Source organism: Lissotriton vulgaris, chromosome 5, assembly GCF_964263255.1.
Source record: "Lissotriton vulgaris chromosome 5, aLisVul1.2, whole genome shotgun sequence".
In the NCBI taxonomy this organism is placed as follows: Eukaryota; Metazoa; Chordata; class Amphibia; order Caudata; family Salamandridae; genus Lissotriton; species Lissotriton vulgaris.
The window spans coordinates 1,515,421,285-1,515,442,721 of record NC_141693.1 but is presented as its reverse complement, the minus strand read 5'-3'; the positions used below and the strand labels follow the sequence as shown (position 1 = coordinate 1,515,442,721).

General features: G+C 47.4%; 1 protein-coding gene across 2 annotated transcripts in view; it reads left to right on the top strand.

The window, feature by feature from the left end:
- Window positions 1-21,437, top strand: part of GNAT2 (G protein subunit alpha transducin 2) — a 222,106-nt gene that overhangs the window by 101,494 nt on the left and 99,175 nt on the right. Inside the window, exon 1 of one of the 2 annotated variants that reach the window (XM_086923568.1) lies at window positions 14,088-14,387. The exons of the other annotated variant lie outside the window; for it this stretch is intronic. Coding sequence (XP_086779694.1) covers window positions 14,270-14,387 — 118 coding nt within the window. The 5' untranslated portion in view covers window positions 14,088-14,269. Of the gene's footprint in view, window positions 1-14,087; window positions 14,388-21,437 lie in introns of those variants that run through there. 2 annotated transcript variants of the gene reach the window in all.

Here is a 21,437-nt window from a genome sequence, read left to right as displayed (position 1 = left end):
CACCCCTACAATATGCGCATTGATTATATCCAAGCATAGATCTCGGTGTAGAGGAGTCAGTACGCGACTGCGTCCTGGAAGACTGTGATTGTGATCGATTTTGCTGTTGTGCATCATTTTGATTCGAGCGCGGAGGATACGCTTGCTGCAACAAAACCTTAGTTTTAAGCTCCTTCGTTTTCTTATCTGCACGATCACTTTCTTCCTTTTCTCTATTTTCGTAATATTGAGCCGTGGCTAATATTTGAGCAGAGGTAGAAACAGCCCGCGAACTTTCTGAATTTTTCAATTTGTTGCTTAGTTCAGGCAACAAATTCGATACAAATTTGTCAACAAACAGTCGCTGACCTCCCTCAGTGCTCATGTCCTGACCACTATGATCGATAAATGCCTCCTCAAATCTGGTAAAGAAATCAGAGACACTCTCGTCTTTCTTTTGCTTGCACGCAGACAATTTATCCCAGTTAACTCTCATTGCTGGCATAAGTGTCTTCATAAGTGTAATAATCCTCTGGGGCAGATCAGTAATGAGCTGTTCAGGCTTAGCCCCACTAACTTGTCGTCCGTCAGCCGCCGCAAGAGCAGCCCAATCACCGCCTAACTCAGCTACGTGATTCTCTTGACGGATTTTTGCCCAAATTGGTTGAGGTACTACGTTACCGAACAACATGTCGATATCGGCAAGGTTCATAATAGTAGCATCCGCTAATTGGGATAACTCCTTATAATAACCTGCCGGATTTTTGCGGGGGTCAGGCAAAGATTGCTTCACCTGCAAAACTTCCGACCGCTTCCATGGGAGGTGTATCCAAACTCTCTGAAAGTGTGGTAAAATTGGAGGGTTAGCACCAGGATTACCTGGCATCCACACTGGAGGAACTTCTCGCATGGGATACTGACCAGGTTGTGCCATCCACTCCTCAGTTTCATCATTAAACAATGCTCGAGGTTGTACTGTAGATCGAAAGGACAAGAGCATTACCACCCACAATCATACCGTTCGAAAACTGATTCTGGAGTTCAGTCATTTCGGGCGGTACATTGTCTACCTCATCATTATCCCACTCCTCTCGTAAGGATTTACACATTTCCTCAAACACAAATCTTTGTGTGGGCTCATTAAATTGAGAGAACGTCTCGAAAACTATGCGCAGGGTGTACTTAGCAGGATGCCTAATCCATTTACGCGTCATTTTCACTAACGTCTCACTCTCCCTACCACCAGGAATTTGACTTCGTCTCTGAGAGACATCAGAAACATCGGACCCAAGAATCGGTCCAAATGGAGAGTAAAGATTAGCAACAGCATTAGGTATACGACTACGGACAGAAGGAGAAGAGGAGAGAAGTACAGGGGCAACAACATGAGGGCTGAACGTAGGAGCAGTAGGAGTAGTCAAGAGAGCAGAAGTAGCGGGAGCAATAGATTGAGAAGGTATAGGCAGTGGAGCAGTAGGAAGAAGGGCAGGTAAGGGAGCAGGGACAACTTGAGGAACAAGAGGATTCGGAAGGACAGGACCAACGGCAGGCTGACCAGCAGCTGCCGGAACAACAGGTTGAGGAACAGGAGGAACCACAGGGGCTGTAGTATCCTGTCCATATGGAGGTGGTGATTTCAGTAGATAGGACAACAAAGGGTCCTCTACCGCTTCTTCTCCCTTCTTATCAGAACTCGACGGTAAAACAGGATAACACTTATCCACCGCCATATGTTGCAATCTAGCAAAAACTTCCTTTTCCTTCTCTTCTTTGTCTCGCTGAAACTGCTCTGCATTTCTCATCACCGCAATGATACCTTCTCTCTTATTTTTCTTAATCTGTTTGATTTCTTTCTGCTTGGCCTCTTTGCGCCATAACCGAAAGGAATCAAACATGGCCGGCCTAGCTTTCTTTTTAAACAATTTAGCTTCAAGATTATCTAAAATTGCATTTTCGAAACTACCATGAGGTGGCCAACTAAGGACACCATCATCTTTAGTGTAACGGATCCAATATTCATTATATACGATAGGGCCTACTCCGTGGCGACTATAGAGCTCATAAATCGGAGTTCCAACTGGAGGTATCGGACATGAGTCCTCCAATCGGGAATCCGTACCGCAACATTTAAGGAAACCGAACAAAGTACTACGGCCAGGCATCGTGCACACTAACCGAGTATACAAACTTCAAGGGTTATCGAATTACGATGTCCTCGCAAAAATGCAAGACCCTCGTTTTTTGGCAATTGCAATCGTCAAATAAAACCCAACAACTAAGAACCAACAACTAAGAACCACAAATGCAATGGAACCATGCAAACAACCAAGTATCAACAACAACGACCAAGGATTCTGGGGAGCGACCCACAAATACTTAACTGAAAGAGCAATGGCGTCACCAGGAAGGCCCGTCTATCGTCTCGCTGTACAAAGGACTACGCCAGGTGCCAAAAAACAGGTCGACAGTCAGGGCATCAGTCCGTCGCAGCTGTCAGGAGGCGGGAATCTTCGCGGGAAAAGTCTTTGGGCCACTTATTTCGACAACAGGATCGATGAAGTGGAGTGCACCTTCCCTCTGAGATTTCACATGAAGTTCCTCACGATCGTCGGGCTTTGGACCGGTACCGCTGATGTCGCCCCACGTTGGGCGCCAACTGAAGGACTGGGCTATTCTAAGGCCCAGCGGTGCCAGGGAACAACACCTGAAACCTTCGTGGGTTACCTGTTCCGGCGTACAAATCACAGAGACACGGGACACTTCCTTCGGCGTCAAAGATCAGCGTTTATTTACTGCAGGGATACAGAAATCGCAAGAAGTACACGTTCGTGTAGGTTCTGAGAGATTGCTTCGAATTGCAACAGTGGATCGCTCCTTTTATACATATTTTAGTCATAGCACAACATGGCGAACAAAAGGTTACAACTCAGTTCCCACAGTAAACTTCAAAAGGGTTGCTTTCATGTGTTCAGGAGCCCGGAACATAATTACAGTAGCATCGCCGGTTCCCAACTGTAAAGTACATTATCCCACCATTAGGTACATTCCATTCTGGCTGTAAACGAGTTAAGAAAAGAGACAGAAACAAGTGCAAGGAGGACAAAGATAGACAACAGATTGAAAAAGAGTGTAGGGGGCAATATCGGAAACACGATTGCAGGTTCAAAGGATTCGTGCCTAATGCATGCACGGCTGAAACAATAGACCGGCACGGCAAGATGAGCCTCGAGCGGAGCCATCTGCCTTTGCAGTGCCATCCCCCTCGTCATAAAGACACCCTCAAAGGAACACGTGTCTTCCGCTAGAGCTTGGGAATCCCCGGGTCACGAAGCGGACAGTGTCCGTTCGCTGACTACTTGAGGGCAAGAAACAAAATGGATGCCGTATCTAAAATGGAACCCGTGGGTTCAGATGGAGAAACCCACGAATAGGACGAACGGTTCAAGGCAGCGTTGCGAAAACGCGTACACCCACTAAACTCGTCATTTGCGGTTCATAGATACCAAACTCGTCCATATTCGAACGAGTCAAAAACACCATTACGATTCTCACGGAACCTCAATACCCCATCCAAACCACCCCACTCAAATCTACCCCCTTCTACTTCACTCCAGTCTACCCTACTCTAACCCAACCTACCCCACTCAAATCTATCCCACCCCATCCCAATCTACTACATATCATTCTATCCAACTCCACTCCAATTTACTCCACTGTATCTACCCCACTCCAATCTACCCCACTTCACTCCAATCTATTTTACCAAAATCCACCCCACTCCAAAGGCATGCGACCCCACTGTGCCACACTTTACCCTAATCTACCCCACTCAACTCCAGTCTACCCAACTCCACATCATTCTACCCCACACAACTCCAATGTGTCCAACTCCTCTCCAATCCACCCACTTCAATCAATCCCAATTCAATCTACCCCACTCCTCACTCCAATCTACCCCACTCCAATATACCCCAATCTAGAACACTACAATCTTCTCCATTCCAATTTACTCCTCTCTTCCCCCACTCTAATCTACCCCACCCATCCTACTCTACGCCACATTACTCCAATCTACCCCAGTCTACTCTACCCAATCTACCCCACTCCGAACTACCCCAATCTACCCAATGTCATTCCATTCTACCCTAGTATAATCCACCCAATCTACCCCCTCCAATCTATTCCATTCCACTCCAATCTACCCGACTTCACTCTAATCTACCCCACTCGAATCTACCCCAATCTACCCCACTCCACTCTTCCCCATTCTACCCCACTCCACTCCATTCTACCCAAATATATCCCACTCCACCACACCCCATCTACCTTGGTCTAGCCTACTCCTATGTACCCCACTCTAATCCACTCCAATCTACCCCACTCCACCCCAATCCCAATTGAAGACAGGAGTTCCTCAGGGCTCAAGTTTGAGCCCTAAACTTTTTTATCTGTACATGGCCCCCCTGATCAAATTAATCTCTTCATTTGACATCAGCACGATCGCCTACGCGGATGACATGCAGCTAGTCCTAGTCCTGGATAAGGACATGGCCAATGCGGAACAAACTCTGAAAGACTGCCTAGCTGCGACTTTCACATGGATGGCAAATAACCATCTGAAGTGCAACTCCGCCAAAACGGAAATCTTGCCGTTTGGTCTAAACAACTCCTTTCTTCCTCAGAAGTGGTGGCCAGAGGATGCGGAAGCCCCACCAAACACAATCAATGCAGTAAGAAATCTAGGGATCAAATTTGAAGACACCCTATCATTTAAACAGCAAGCAAGAGAGGTAGCTGGCGCATGTTTCCAAATCATGAAGGGGCTTAGGAAATGTTTTGACCTGCTCCCCTCACAGCCAGACGCACAGTCGCTGTGGCATTAATCACTTCTAGATTAGACTACTGCAATAACCTGTATGCAGGGTCAAATAAATCGGCTCTGCACAGACTGCAGATGGTCCAGAATGTGCCCGCTAGGCTGGTACTTAGATGGCCAAGAAAGTCTTCGGCCTCTGCTGCATTGGATACCCTTCACTGGCTCCCAATAAACCAACGCATCCTTTTCAAGGTCCTTACCATCACCCACAGGGCCTTTCATATGCAGGGCCCGTTGTATCTCCGCAGAAGTTTTGCGCAATATCACCCCGCCCGTAATCTTAGATCTGTTACAGCCAACCTGCTCATTGTTCCTAAATTTAGATTGGCGACAAAGGGAGGTAAATCCCTGGCAGTGATTGGTGCTAGGGCATGGAATAAATTACCTCAACAGCTACGTGAGATCACACCCGAACAAGGTTTCAGGAAGTTGCTGAAAACCTGGATATATGGCCTGTCGGACTCATCATGTAAAGCTCAGATGTGAATCGCTCCATCCCCGGGGAAAGTATAGCTGCTACATCTTCATCTGGTTCGAGTGAAAGCGGCAAGATGCTCCTTGGAGCGACAGTGCGCTATATAAATATCACATCACATCACATCACAATCTACCCCATTCCCCTCTATCCCACTCCAATCTACCCCATGCCACTAACCTTTAGCCTTGCTGAAGAGCAGCCACACTGGTGTACAACACGACTAAAACACATTGCCAATAGCTCTCACATGGGCAAGACCTATTGGCCTTGCCAATGCTTGTTTGAGACAGGCTATCACACGGACCTATGAGAAGACAGCAATGTTCAAAATCCCTGTAGACCGGGTCAGAGTTGCTGTGGCATGCCACTGCTAAGCTGATAATGCGAGGTGGATCAGAATTAGAAATTGTTGGTTTCTGCGCTGGTACACCTAAGCCCTGTGTAAAGATACACCCCAGAGCCCGCATAGAAGTCACAACAAAGCCAAACTTTATTCTCAGCTTGTAGGACCCGCACCCCACAACCATCAGGGTGGATCGAGGGCAACGCTCCAGCTTTCTGAGCTCATTCTTGATCCGTCACAGGCGTGAGAGCGCGAGACAACTAGACATGACATTCTAAGTGCGCGTACAGCGGGGCCTGCTGCTGACAGGATAATTAGATGATAGCGCTCCCACCAACTAACCCATGGAGCCCCTGCGTTCAATTCCCAAATTTTGACCAAAGTGCCAAATGACTTTACTTCACTGTGCTTAATGTTGTACAAAGTGAAACAGTGTTCAAGGAATAACCCATTTTTATTTCTTTTTAATTATCCTAATGTTACTTGATGTTTGCTGTGTGATGTTTATGCCACATCTTTTCGTGGAATGCCTTTGCCTCTGATAGTTGAATCATTGATAGTAAAATCATAGGGATCCCAGTAGGAGTAATACAAAGCAAGCTAAAAGAGGATGGTCATACTATACTGTGTGCAAGAACCGTTCCGTAATTACCAATTCATTTCCATTCGACATCCCAATCTGCGAGGGCCTGGTGCTTTTGTATTATGCTTGCACGCCCATTACTCAGGCTTGTGTAATTCAGCAAAGGGACATCAGGATTGTGTAGGAAAAAATCACAAAATTAACCTCAACTAACACTGACTAAAAAAACAAACAAACCACACCGTCAGTTCTGGTCCATCTCGAAACAAAGCTTGTCAAAGAGATGGACTGAGCCAGATGCAATGGTTTCTGTTTGCGAAGATGCAGCTTCACGAGCATGCTTGTGTTTTACAGCACTTTGTAAGTGATGTCAGCCATCTGGGACCTCAGAATGTATTCATGCATTGACCTTGAAGGCCTGTTCCCACCATGGTGGCTTTGGAGGGGGAGCCACAGCCTATGCTGCCAGTACTTCAGCCCTGTGGCTGCAGGTATGGTGCAGTCTGCACTCACACTTAGGACAAGCAGGATTTGTTAAAGAAACTCTGCTCAGATGCAATTGGAAGTTTAAAAAGGTTTAGTGAGAAAAAAATGAATAGCCTGTGAATCAGAGGTCCATCTGGCCACAAAGGAGAAGTGTGGCTCAATGGTTAGAGCGGCAGACCCTGATGCAGAGGTCTAGTCCGGGACCAGGGTTCAATTCCCCGCCTCAACGGGTCTTGGGCTCAAAAATTCCATGGACTTGATAATTCTCGCCTCGGTGCCTATTCCAATCATGGAGTCACACTCTGCAACTCTGGGCAATAGCTTGCTTAATCTCCACAACGGGGGTGCCCAGGAGTGGACGCCTCACAGGGAAAGCCAGGACGGGTTTCACAGCGGTATTCGTACAAGCGCCTTGAGACCCTTGCGGGTGAGTAGTGCGCTATACAAGTATCAAATTACATTACATTACAGTGTCCACCAGAAAAGTGGGATGGAGTATGCTCGGTGAGCAAAGGCAAGTCACAAATATAGGGGCATATTTACACAGAAAGTGGTGAAGCGTGTTGTTAAATCAAGAAGGCAAATGACACACTCCGCCATGTTAAAAAAGCAGGGCTGCAACATATTTACAAGAATATGGTGCAGATCTGTGTTTCCCCCTGCGCTGGTGCTAAATGTAGCTGCCTAGCGCCAATGCAGGCACCCTTGCACTATAGTGAAAGGGTGCCTGTGTTGAGTGGAGTGATTGTTTATGTGCAAGAAGGTGTCCCTTCATGCACATAAACAATCTTTAAATGGTGTTTTGTAACTTCTGTGTGTGATGCTTGATGCATCACACATAGAAGTTGCAAAACGTCATTTTTTTTAAAAATGATTGTTTATGTAGAGGAAGGGACACCTTCCTGCATATAAACAATCATTGGAGTTTTGCTGTTTCCATGTGTGCTGCACAACACAGTACACACGGAAACAGCAAAAACAAGGAGAAATGAAACATTTCTCCTCATTTCACCAGGGTAAGACTAGGTTTTCCCTGGACTAAATGTTGGCGCTGCCCCATATTCACGCCACCCTTGTAAATATGGGGCAGCATCAGAATCAATGGGTGTTGCGGTGGAATGCCCACAGCAACAGCCTTTGCCCTCCTCTTTCACACTAAGTATAGCATGAAAGGGGCCTTATTTGCAAGGCACTGTTAAGCCACCTTAAGTGGCTTAACAGTGCCTTCACTTCGTGGGAAGTGACCTTGTGAAGGCGATAGGGGCTTGTAAATATAGTGTTACATGAAGGTTTCTGTGATGAACAGTAAGTGATATATTTAGAGGAACCGTAACACTGAGACCATGAGAAAGGACGATGACCTTCAGATTGCCACAGGAGCTCAGCGTTGTGGTCGAGCCGTTTCTCGTGTCGGAAGCCTAGCTCTGACAAAAAGGCTCAAAATGTCAGACATAGGTGTTCACTTTATGCATTAGTCAGCATGGGTACAAAACATGGCTAAAGTAGTTTAAAGTTATGCTAATGTAATGTATTATTTTGCAGATATCATACCTCACCTGTAAGGCTTTTAACATCAACTGGACATTTCACACATGGGAATGTCAGGCTCAGCCAGACGATCTGGCTACTCTGTTCCAGTGACAGTATCTAGTGGTAATCAGGGTATTTAATTCTACCTGGTGCCAGGAGACTCATACAGAAGGATTAGTAAATGACCCAATGTGCCCCCCCCCCCCCACCCACTCATACATACACCTCCCCTGGCTCCGTCTCTAACACCCAGGCCTCATTGGACCATAAATGATGTGATTGATGCTGGCTGGAGTCAGGGCCTTGGTTATCGGTAGCCGTCACTAATGCTGGAGCCACGCTGTAGGTAAGTTCTGGCAAATGTGTCTACTTTGATTCGACTTAGAATTCATATTTTGCTGTGAGTACTAACATAGAAGGCATCCTTCCCCTGGCTCTCCGTATCCGTTCTCTACTTTTTAGTTATTATAGAAAAAAATCGGACGATGCCGTTGCTTGGTTCCAAAGACTGCGCTGGCCACGATCATGCCAATGCGCCTGGCGAATAATGGCCATGCACAAGGAGCATAATGCACTGCACATGGCCCCTTGCGTCCGAAACCATCCTAGTCGCAATGACCTGGGGCCGGGTCCCTCCAAACTCAACAGTGGTGGGTGAAGTCGGCCATGACACTCGGTTGATGGAAATTTCAGTGCAGCCATTCCAAGCGAACATCTCTTGATCTGTGAACAAAAAACACAGAACAAACCAAAAGTCGAATTCAAACAAACCCTCCCATAGCAACAACAAAGCTGCAGCGCCGAATACCCATCCACACAGCCGGGAACTTGGTTATATTTATTTATTTTTATTTATATAAAATTTATAACGCGCGCAGTTACCCAGGGGCATCCCGGCGCTGTGAACACAGACACGAAAGGCTATTACTCAATCCTACACTGGAAATAAGTGTGTTTTAAGTAGTTTCCTGAAGTGCAGGATATTGGGCTCAGCACGGATCTTAAGGGGCAAGGAATTCCAGTGTGACGCTACTTGCACCGAGAAGCGTCGGCCCCCAGAGCGAGCTCTTTTTACTCTTGTGGTCTGCATCAGATGTCTTTGATCCGAGCGCAGTGGGCGTGTGGGCTTGTAGGGGCGTGCCATAGAAGACAGAATAGAAGGGCCCCTGCCGTACAAGATTTTATGGGCCGTACATAGCGCCTTAAATTTCACCCGCTCCTTAACAGGGAGCCAGTGGAGCGCTTTCAGGGCGGGGGCAGCTGATTGTCTACGCGGCACTTCCATTAACACCCTCGCTGCTGCATTCTGCACCTGCTGAAGGGTTTTGAAAGTTGCTTCTGGGGCGCCCAAAAATAGTGCGTTCCCGAAGTCGAGCCGCGACAAAATTAGGCCGCGAATCAAAAGCTTCCTGGAAGAGTTAGGGAGCAGAGGTAGCACTTTGCGAGCGGATCGCAGCAAGCCAAAGCATACCCCCGCGGTTTTCCTAGCATGGGTCCTGAAGGATAGATCTTCCTCCAACCAAACCCCCAAGCTCTTGATTTCCTTCTTGGGGGATGGTGGATCACCCAGGGACCGCGGCCAGCAACTGGTGATGAGAGAGGGACAGGCCTTGCCCAGCACCATCAGCTCAGTCTTGTCACCGTTGAGCTTCAACGCAGACTGAGACATCCAACGATGAACATTGGAGAGACAGTCATGAAGGACTTCGGGTTGTTCTTCCAGCTGGGTGAGGCCCACAACCAGCTGCGTATCATCAGCGTAGCTGATGATCTTCACTCCTGAAGGGGAGACCACTCTTTCAAGGGGAGCCATATAGGTGTTAAATAAGGTAGGGCTCAAAGATGAGCCCTGCGGGACTCCACATTGAAGAGGGAACAAGGTGGACTGTTCTCCCCCTTCCCAGACTTGATAGGACCGGTCTGAGAGGAAGGATTTCAACCATTTGAGGGCCGTCCCTTTAACACCCACCTCTGCCAGCCGTTGGAGGAGCACCTGATGGTTAACGGTGTCAAAGGCCGCACTCAAGTCCAGGAGGATCACTGCCACTGACCCCCCTGAATCGAGAATGCTCCTTGCTTCCTCCACCACTGCCAGTAAGGCTGTATCTGTCCCCTGACCAGGGCGAAAACCCGTCTGGGAGTCCCCTAGCAAATGGTGGTCTTCAAGATGGCGAGAAAGTTGGTAATTGACCAGCTTCTCTGCGACTTTAGAAAAACCGGGCAGGAGTGAAATGGGCCTAAAATTGGCCAAATTAGACGGATCTAATCCCGGTTTCTTCAAAAGTGCTTTGACAACAGCGGATTTCCACCTTTGAGGCACTATTCCTTGTGCAAGCGAAAGATTAATAAGATCCGCAAGCGGAGTGGAAAGAACATTTGCCACCTGTTTGAGGGATTTCATAGGCGCCGGGTCACTAGGAGACCCACTCTTCATCTTTTTCAGGACCTTTTCGACCTCCTCCTCTGAGAAGGGGCCGAACGATAGCAGCTCAGCGGGACTTATTGTTGAGCTGATGTCCATTTCCACGCTCTGCAACAACGCTGGCAGTGAGGACAGAATCTTTTCGATTTTCAAATGAAAGAAGTTGGCGAGCTCCTCACATTTCTCCTGCGGGTTGTCATGGACAACTGGGGGAACCGGGGCCTTCAGCAGCTCTTTAAAGATCTTAAAAGATTCCCCTGGGGAATTGCTTGCCTTCTCGATCCGAACACTAAAAAAGTTCTTTTTAGCCTCCTTCAAAGCCACCTTGTACTTCCTCATCCCTGCCTTGTAATCATTCCGATTTTCGTCGGTCCGCTCTCTTCTCCAAGCGCGTTCTAATCTTTTGCATGACGTTCTGAGAACCCTAAGTTCGGGCGTATACCAAGGGGCAGAGCCAACTCTTCTTTCTCTGAGAGGCCTCCTCTTTTTCGGGATCAGGGAATCCAGGGTGTTAGTGATCCAATTACCCACCTGCTGATCCGCCATAGTGGGGTCAGTAGCAGGGGGAGGACAGGTTCTTGCTAACTCGGCTGCCCAACTTCCCACTGGCAGCCTCGACCAGATACGTTCCACAGTATGCCGTTGAGGAACCGGGTCTCTCCCTTTCACCCACTGCCAATTGAAAGGAACCATATGGTGGTCAGTCCAGGGAAGAGCGAAGGGATGTAGGGCAAGCAAATTTTTTGAATTCGCAAAAATAACATCCAGCTGATGGCCTCTCTCATGGGTGGCGCCGACGTTAACAAGGTGAAGGTCAAGTGCACCCAACATGCCTTGTAAGTCTTTCGCCCATCTATCATGAGGGTCATCAAAGTGCACGTTAAGGTCTCCAATAACTAAAAAATTAGATGATGCCGCGGCTAAAGGTATGACTGCTTCGATAAGAGAGTCTACAAAGTTACCCATAGTAGCAGGAGGCCGGTAAAGAAGGAGGCCTGATATAGAGAAAGTGGGGGATAGTCGCAACACGAATTGGCAGCTTTCTGAATTATTAATGCCGCAATCCACAGCCTTGCACATGAAATTGTCTCTGTATAGGATGGCTACCCCTCCCCCCCTTCCATCTGGCCTGTCCTGATGAAATATGAGGTATCCAGATGGGAGGGCTTTTACAATATCCGGACCAGAGCTAGAGGTTAACCAAGTTTCTGTGAGAAACAACACATAGAAGACTAACAGAGGAAAGCACCTTTCCAGTCTGCGCAGGTGAGGAGATGAACCGACAGCTCGTGAGCATCATGCGTGTACATGATGGAATATCTATAGCTACTGCCTTGGATAGACGGGGCCTGTATTTTACTGTAGTTTCAATGTCGACCACGAGGTGGCGCTAATTCCACACAATGGAATTTAGCCGAGGTGGGTGTTACACCGGTGGTCCAAAATTTCTGCTTCGTGATTACCTAAATATAGGAAGTCACCTCTTTTTTAAAAAAAAGTTTGGCGTTAGCCGAGACCTTTTGATTTTACTAAAATTATGTTTATAATTTACTTTATTAATGTTAGGTCTGGCGGTCGCGCCTTGAAGTTCTGAATTCAAAACATTTATAAGGAGAATATACTCGATTATGGAGACATTCTGATTTTACTAAAATTATAAGCATAATATACTTACTTATAGTGCCTTTCAGCCAGCACTCTTCAATCATTGGTCTGTTATTGCGTCGTTCACAGACCCCAAAAAATAAATCTAGAGTGGTTAATGGGTGACGTGCAGGGAATTCAGCTTTTTCAACGCCAACGTTTCTTTCGGGCTCTCGGCCGCGCTGTTTTTGAGCGCCCTGGCCTTCGTCTGTGTCTCCTGTTGTGCGCTGCCCTCCTCTTCGCAGAGGATGAACATGCAGCCCCCATGGCAGGGCCAGAGGCCGCTCCTGCCAGCGCCACCTGCATCACCTGAAATAAACTGAGCTCGCCAATAATCCCATAAGGGGCTCAGGGCTGCAGGACCAACCAGCAGCCGGGGGGCGAGGGTGGGGCCGGTAGCACGGCGGAGGGTGCTAAGGAGGGAGGCTGGATAAGATTAGCCCCGCAAAGCCTACACTTTAAAGCGCTTAGGTGGCGGGCTGGGGAAGAGCCTGATTACCCAGTTAGCAGGGGACTGCCAAGTGTGGCCAGCGATTAGTGACACTTGCTTCCTGTCACGTCGCATCAGCTCGCCGTGAGACACCGCCCGCCCGCGGCCGCCAGATGGGCGAGTAGCCACGGTGGCATCAGCGCTGAAGCTGGCAGACATGGGGGAAGGGGGTGTGGCATGATTGTTCATAAGAACAGAAGGGCACCCCATCTTCAGCAGGGCATCCCACGACCAACGTCCCCCCCCCCCCCCCCCTCAAATACTCTTCTCTCTCGTCAAGTTTTTTGTATCTGGCCTCACGCTGTTGCGTCACTTCCGCCATTGGTTCATTTAGGCGCCATAATCTTTTGTGGCATTTTACAATATTTGGATAGGTGTAAAGACACATCTGCCTCTCGATGGCTGTAGATGCCCTGACTGTTGAGCCCAGGCGCAAAGAATGGTACACTTGAAACTCATCAATAGAAAAAAGGGATGCGCACCATTATTTATCCAAAACTTTCACTGTTTTTGTCCATATCAATCTTCGAATGCGTGCGTGAACGGAGTTCAATGCCTTCCCCAGGGTAGCACAAAAGTTAGTATCATGCTGTGGGGAGCAGCATTTCCGCCCCACTCCCAGTCCCACAGCTTGTTTGGGGGAAATTTCCAATTGTTCCATACTTGTAATTCACTTTAATCCATATTCATCCAAGTACTCCAAAAAAGATTCAGTTTTTTGAAAATTAGCCTGACACCCCCACGTGTGGACCGAATGGGATCAAAAGTAAAAAGCTGAATATTTTTTGGGAGTCAATGGATGAATATGGATTAAAGTGAATTACAAGTATTGAACAATGGGACATTTCCCCCAACAAGCTGTGCGACAGGGAGTGGGACAGAAATGCTGCTCCCCACAGCAGGACACTTGAAACTCAGACACACTTTGGAGGAGATGGGAAGGTGTGGGCATTGTTTCCCTGAGGATTCAGCCCTGTAATGTTCTGATTTGGGAGTCTAAACTGCTGGATTAATTCTGCACATTGATACCTAAGCACCCTGTGCTGCTCGTGGGTTCGCTGCCCCTGGCAACCAGAACTGCAACATGGGCTACTGGAAAAGCACCTCGAGCCTGGCCTCCCTGCCTGGCATTACTAGACACTGCCAGTCATCTTTAACCTCTCAGCCTTTTAATAGGATTTCCTTCAGTCACGTGGGGAGATTTAAGAAAACTGACAATCTCAAGTAAGAGCTGGTGTTATCCACTGCTAATTAAGGTAACGGGAGAGCAGGTTGGAGAGATGCACAGGGCAGCTGCACTTTCGTAGCAGCCAGAGTCCAGCAATCCTTTCCATCCCTTAAGTTGATCCACCCTCTCGTCGCCATTTCTTCCTCTGTGGGCTCCCCACTGGAGGGGTTTCCTGAAAGGGAAGACCTGGAGCAGGAGGACACCGACAGCATGGGGAGCGGTGCCAGTGCTGAGGACAAAGAGCTTGCAAAGCGGTCAAAGGAGCTGGAGAAAAAGCTGCAGGAAGATGCCGACAAGGATGCCAAGACAGTCAAGCTCCTACTTCTTGGTAAGCAAAGCCCCGCACTCCGCCCTTGCACCTTTATGAAAGGATGATGCTTTAAATCAGCTGAAAAGTGCAAAACCAACCACTCAATCGTACTGAAAGTTCAAAACCAACCTCCTCGACAACTCCTGCAAAACAATCTGTCATACAAACAGAAACCCAAAACAACCATACCAAGAAACCCAAACGAAAACCTCAACCTAGAACCTAGACGGGTCAGCTCAACGTAAACCTTCCAATTCTATTGAAATTCTCCTAACCCAGTGCTCTATGTCTTCTGGGGAAAAAATAATTAGCATCTTAGGGCTGCCTAAAATCTACATACACCATCCTCTAAATGATACTACTAGAAACTCTAAACGCTGTTTATCGGTCCATCTGGAGAGTCACCTTCCCAACATGTATGTCCTAGAAAAAATATTCTGTCCATCATCTACTTGCGTTTGCTTTGTTCGTCCTAAGTTGGCAGAGCATGCCCAGATGTGGGTCCCTTGCTCACTTTGCCACTGGATTCAAACAAGCCTGGCTGATATGGGGTGTTACCCCGAAACCGGTCCCAGGATATTTGTTTCCGGTAAAGGGAAGACATGGCTTGACAGTTCGGGCTGGACTTTTCCCTTGAGGCACAGGGTCAACACTGATTTGCATATGGCTGGGCCCAAACTCGGGTGGTAAGGTGAGCTAAAGAACAATGATGGATTTAGAATGATCATGGATTCAACCCAGATCTGTGACTGGGAGTGAGTGTCTGAAAAGTTTCAGCGCTCCGTCCATCATCTCCTTGTGTTTGCTAGAAAATATACAAACCATCATCTTGCTAACAAAAACTGGAATTCAATGATACCCAAACATAACAAGACAAACACTCCTGTTTACTGAACGTACAAAACAACCTTATAACACCTTTCAATCATATTAAAAAAACCTTGTTTCTACAGATAACCAACAACCTGATGAAAAACAAAAAACAAACGCACATCACTGCCAAACCTAATGCCTTAAACTGACTATCTAACCGTAAATTCGACCATCTACGGTAAATAAAATAAAAAACTAACCAAAGCCTCAACCTTGTCAAAAAATAAAAACCCCAAACCAATCCTGTAATACAACAAAACAAAATGAATCCAGCTTTTCAACCCTAGTGAAAAAAGAGGCAAACAAAAATGTAACACTACAAAAGAAAATAGCACCAACTCTCTAACCCAGACAGACAGCACCGTTTAGTCCTTTTGAAAAGTCAAACCTCAGAACCACCTACCTTTACCGAAACCAAAACAAAGCACCCATTTATTCTTTCCCTACCCGGGCTTCACTGAGTGACGGGACTATATATATGAGTGTTTTTTGGTTCTGGCAACACTTAAGAGTTGTTGGGAACAACAGGCACACTAAATGATCGCTGTGTCACTGGAATGGTGCAGATAAAAGTCTCAGCTGAAATAATGTGTGCTGAAATGATGTTGGCATTGGTATTGCATGTTCTAGCATCGTTATGGCAAACGTTCTGCTTCCATTCTAGGCATGCTTTCATCCGACTGTTCAGTTGTTTATGTGTTTGATGGTGCTTGGTTGTATACGTTTAGTACATGATTTTTTCGATGTTCAAACGTGATTTGTGAAAATGAGTGGAACATAACATAAGTTTATCTAGGTAGAGATCGTTGATGAGTTTTGCATATAAATTACACTTGTGGAAAAATCGATCATGACCCCTAAACCAACAAAAACAAAAAAGAAAAGCTCCTCGGTACACAAAGTTTAAAGGACCCCGCCCCCAGGTCCCAGGCCAAGCTTCCTTGAAATTGATAGACAGTAGGATGTGACAAAGGAGGCAGCCGTTCTTCGCAGTCTGTGCGTTTAAATGCGCTCCCTCTCAGATGACGTCATCATGCTTCGCCTCTAATGCATGCATAGGTGCAATAGAAAGTCGCGTGTGGTTTGTTAAATGACCAGGAACCTCCCACGTGTCCAAGTGCCGCACCGAGATTTAAATGAAGTGCCCGCGGGGTTCCTTCTTGCCGGAAGCACCGAGGTGGAGAGCTGTGTGTACACCCTGGTGCTGCCAGGAGAACACACACTGTAAGATAGTCCAGACGCATGCAGTATGTGCTGCATGCAATGTATATTGCATGTACACGAGATCCCTTTAATTCTGTGTGTGGCCTGAGGTTTGGTATGTATGCATACATATGCTTGGTATCATAATGTATGAATCATAAATTATGCAGTTTATACTCTGTGGGCCATGTCCCATTTGCTCAGTGTATTGGTTGGACATATATTATATGCAGGTGGATTGAGCTACAGTACTCCCAGTATGTGCTGTGCAATACACAACGGTTCCTTGGCCCTCCAGTACTTATTCTATGTGATCGGGGCAGGTTTTGAGTGACACATCCCTCATGGTGGGAAGCCTGTTATGATTGTAAGGCTAACTAACTGTGTAGTAGGCTGAAGTTGAGGGATATTTTGAAAGACACCTACAGGATCCATAATCTGTAAATATGGCATGCATGTCTACGCACGTGTGTTAGGTATAAAGTCCATATTCTAAATGATAGGTTGTGTGCATGTTCTGCTGGGGTAGGCTGCTGCACTGGGTAAAAGATGGCCTATCCTGGTTAAATGAGAGTGCCAGATAAAATACAGACTTGCCCTTGCTTCAATTAACCCTTTCCTCAGCAGAAAGTCTCCATGAAGAGCCGAGTTAAGGTACAACCCCGGCTCTCTTTGGCTATAAGGCTGTGTTAAGGCTAAACAGCACTAAAGAGGGAGGGCTGCACACCATTCGTGCTTTTAACTTTATTCCATAGAAATGTCATATTTATACAGCACTGTGCTGCGGTATTGCATACGTGAGGTGATAGAGGTCTGAGCAACACGCTTGTCCAAGCATTGCCTCATCTGGAAAAATCTTTTCCTGGTGCCTCTGTTGAGGTGCAACAAAGGCCTTGTCTTCAATCTCCAAGTAAGAGAGGTTCAGACTGCTTCAGCTTCTCCCTAGTGCTGCGCCTCACCGCATCCCGCATAAAGGTGCACCATCTAATGTGTAGAGCATGTTGAGGTGCCCCACCACAGATGCAACAAAGGTCTTGTCCTCAATCCCCAAGTAAGAGAGGTTCAGACTGCTGCAGCTTCACCCTAGTGTTGCGCCTCCATACATCATGCACAAAGGTGCCCTGCGCCTCAAAGCATCCGGCACAAAGGTGCACCATCCAATGTGTAGAGCATGTTGATTTGCAGCACCACAGATGCAACAAAAGCCTTGTCCTCAATCTCCAAGTAAGAGAGGTTCAGACTGCTGCAGCTTCACCCTAGTGCTGCGCCTCAACGCATCCAGCACACAGGTGCACCGTCCCATGTGTAGAGCATGTTGAGGTGCAGCACCACAGATGCAACAAATGCCTTGTCCTCAATATCCAAGTAAGAGAGTTTCAGACGCTGCAGCTTCACCCTAGTGCTGCGCCTCAACGCATCCAGCACACAGGTGCACCGTCCCATGTGTAGAGCAGGTTGAGGTGCAGCACCACAGATGCAACAAATGCCTTGTCCTCAATGTCCAAGTAAGAGAGGTTCAGACTGCTGCATCTTCACCCTAGTGCTGCGCCTCAACGCATCCAGCACACAGGTGCACCGTCCCATGTATAGAGCATGTTGATTTGCAGCACCACAGATGCAACAAAGGCCTTGTCCTCAATCTCCAAGTAAGAGAGGTTCAGACGCTGCAGCTTCACCCTTGTGTTGCGCCTCCATACATCATGCACAAAGGTGCCCTGTCCCATGTGTAGAGCATGTTGAGGTGCAGCACCACAGATGCAACAAAGGTCTTGTCCTCAATCTCCAAGTAAGAGAGGTTCAGACTGCTGCAGCTTCACCCTAGTGCTGCGCCTCAACGCATCCAGCACACAGGTGCACCGTCCCATGTGTAGAGCATGTTGAGGTGCAGCACCACAGATGCAACAAATGCCTTGTCCTCAATATCCAAGTAAGAGAGTTTCAGACGCTGCAGCTTCACCCTAGTGCTGCGCCTCAACGCATCCAGCACACAGGTGCACCGTCCCATGTGTAGAGCAGGTTGAGGTGCAGCACCACAGATGCAACAAATGCCTTGTCCTCAATGTCCAAGTAAGAGAGGTTCAGACTGCTGCATCTTCACCCTAGTGCTGCGCCTCAACGCATCCAGCACACAGGTGCACCGTCCCATGTATAGAGCATGTTGATTTGCAGCACCACAGATGCAACAAAGGCCTTGTCCTCAATCTCCAAGTAAGAGAGGTTCAGACGCTGCAGCTTCACCCTTGTGTTGCGCCTCCATACATCATGCACAAAGGTGCCCTGTCCCATGTGTAGAGCATGTTGAGGTGCAGCACCACAGATGCAACAAAGGTCTTGTCCTCAATCCCCAAGTAAGAGAGGTTCAGACTGCTGCAGCTTCACCCTAGTGCTGCGCCTCAACGCATCCTGCACCAAGGTGCCCTGTCCCATGTGTAGAGCATGTTGAGGTGCCCCACCACAGATGCAACAAAGGTCTTGTCCTCAATCCCCAAGTAAGAGAGGTTCAGACTGCTGCAGCTTCACCCTAGTGCTGCGCCTCAACGCATCCTGCACCAAGGTGTCCTGTCCCATGTGTAGAGCATGTTGAGATGCAGCACCACAGGTGCAACAAAGGCCTTGTCCTCAATCTCCAAGTAAGAGAGGTTCAGACTGCTGCAGCTTCTCCCTAGTGCTGCGCCTCAACGCATCCAGCACATAGGTGTACCGTCCCATGTGTAGAGCATGTTGAGGTGCAGCACCACAGATGCAACAAAGGCCTTGCCCTCAATCTCCAAGTAAGAGAGTTTCAGACGCTGCAGCTTCTCCCTAGTGTTGCGCCTCAGCGCATCCTGCACAAAGGTGCACCGTCCAATGTGTAGAGCATGTTGAGGTGCAGCACTGTGAGAAGATATAGAGATCTGAAGCTGCTTTCGCCTGCTTGCAATGGATCGGGGTGTCCTGCTCAAAGAAAAGTGATATTGATCTGTAGAGGACAGGATTTCTCTTTCACTTGGATCTGTGAGTGGTTGGTGGTACCTCTTTGTGTATGGCATGTTGAGTTACAGCACCAGTTAGGGGATAGAGATATGTGCATTTCTCCCACTAGGATCTGTGATAGGTTGGAGGTACCCCTTAATATAGTTATTTCTGAGGCACTGCGTACTCCAGTGTGCAGGGCTTGTTGAGGTAGACCAGTACCACGTATTTTAGTGTGTTCTGAGGTTCGGATTGTACCCCATTAGCAAGGCGTGTTGAGGTACACTGGAATCCTTTGAGGCTTGGCATGTTCAGGTGCATGGTATCTTCTGGTACAGTGGTACCCTCTCTTGTAAGATGTGTTGACGTACAGCTGTACACTGCGTATTCAGGGATAGGGCATGTTGAGTTACACTGAGACTCCTCTCTACAGGGTGTTTTGAGGTACAGGTGTACTCCTTGTTGTAGAATGAGTTGGGATAGAGTGGTACCCACTCCTGTACGGTATGTTGAGGTACAGCGATACCATCTCCTGGAGGGCCTGTTATGGTACAACACTAGAGAGGGGATACAGTGGCTAAGAGGTATGGACATTTCTCCTACTTGGGTCTGTGATCGTTTGGAGGCAACCCTTAGTATAGGCTGTTTCATGCACAGCAGTACCGCATGTTGAGGCAGAGCAGTGGGATGCTTTGAGATACAGTTTTACCCCATTACACAGGCTGTGTTCAGGTACACTGCTATCTCTTTTATTTATTTATTTTAAAAGTTTTTTAAAGTGCTAGCTTGACCCGTAGGTATCAGAGCGCTTTACATACACACTGTAAAAACAGAAGGAAGTTGCATTACACAGTGGGAAAGCAGTAAGGGAGCAAAAATAGAGATTAAAAAAAAGTACAACATGAAAAATAGGTAATCAGTGAAGGGGAGGGAGAGAAAACAAACGAAGGTGGCTAACACAGTCCGGTTACCAACTATCCTTGAATGTTAAGAGAGAGAGGTGTCAACCTGGATATTGAAGTCTAGGTTAGCTGACCTTGGTCAGGAAAGTATTTGTCAAGGAGATGGAGTTTCAGGTCCATTTTGAAACAGGAGAAGGAGGGGTTACATCCGATGTCTCTAGGGAGAGCGTTCCACATCCTGGGAGCGTTGCCAGAAAACAATCGATACTGAGTGGTTTTCTTTTTCAGTTTTGGAGGGATAAGAAGGAGTGAGTTGGAGTATCTCAGAGTTCTGGATTGACCTGCTCTTACCAGTTTGTTGTTTAGGTAGTTGGGGGCCAAAGAGTGAAGGGTTTTGTGTGTGATGCAGGCCAGCTTGTAAATACACTTCCCGTCCATGGGAAGCTAGTTGAGGGAGTTGAGAGCTGGAGTGATGTGTTCAATTTTTTTTACTCCAGATATGAGTCGAGCGGCCATGTTCAGCACTGCCCTTAGTGAGGCTAGGTGAGCTTTTGGAGTCCCTGTTGAGATGGCGTTCCCGTAGTCAATTTTAGAGAGAACTAGGGATTGAACTACCGTCCTGAGGTCATCATGGGGAAGAAAAGGTTTCAATTTCTTGAGGTATTTTAGTGAGAAAAGAGCACCTTTTACAGAGTTTTTGATGTGAGACTCCATTGATAAGTTCTTGTCAAGGGTGATGCCTAGAGACTTAACTGAGTCTGATAGGATGAGGGGGAAGTTTAGGGCAACGAGATTCTTGAGCCACTCTTGGATTGGTCAGTGGTTGCTTTTTGGAGAGAATAGAATTAGCTCCGTTTTATCCGGGTTGAGCTTTAAGTGATTAGCGTTGAACCAAGTTTGTATCTCGGTTAGAGTGACATTGAGGTGTCGGATGTCGCTGGGAGACTTGATTTTGAAATAGATTTGGGTGTCATCAGCGTAAAGGTGGTAATTCACTCCAGCTTTTTTCAAGATGATTGTGAGGGGCTCCATGAAGAGATTGGAGATGGCCGGGGAGAGGATCGAGCCTTGCGGGACCCCAAGTGTGATTTTTGTTGGCTTCGAGAGACAGGAGTTGATTTTAATTTGTTGCGAGTGG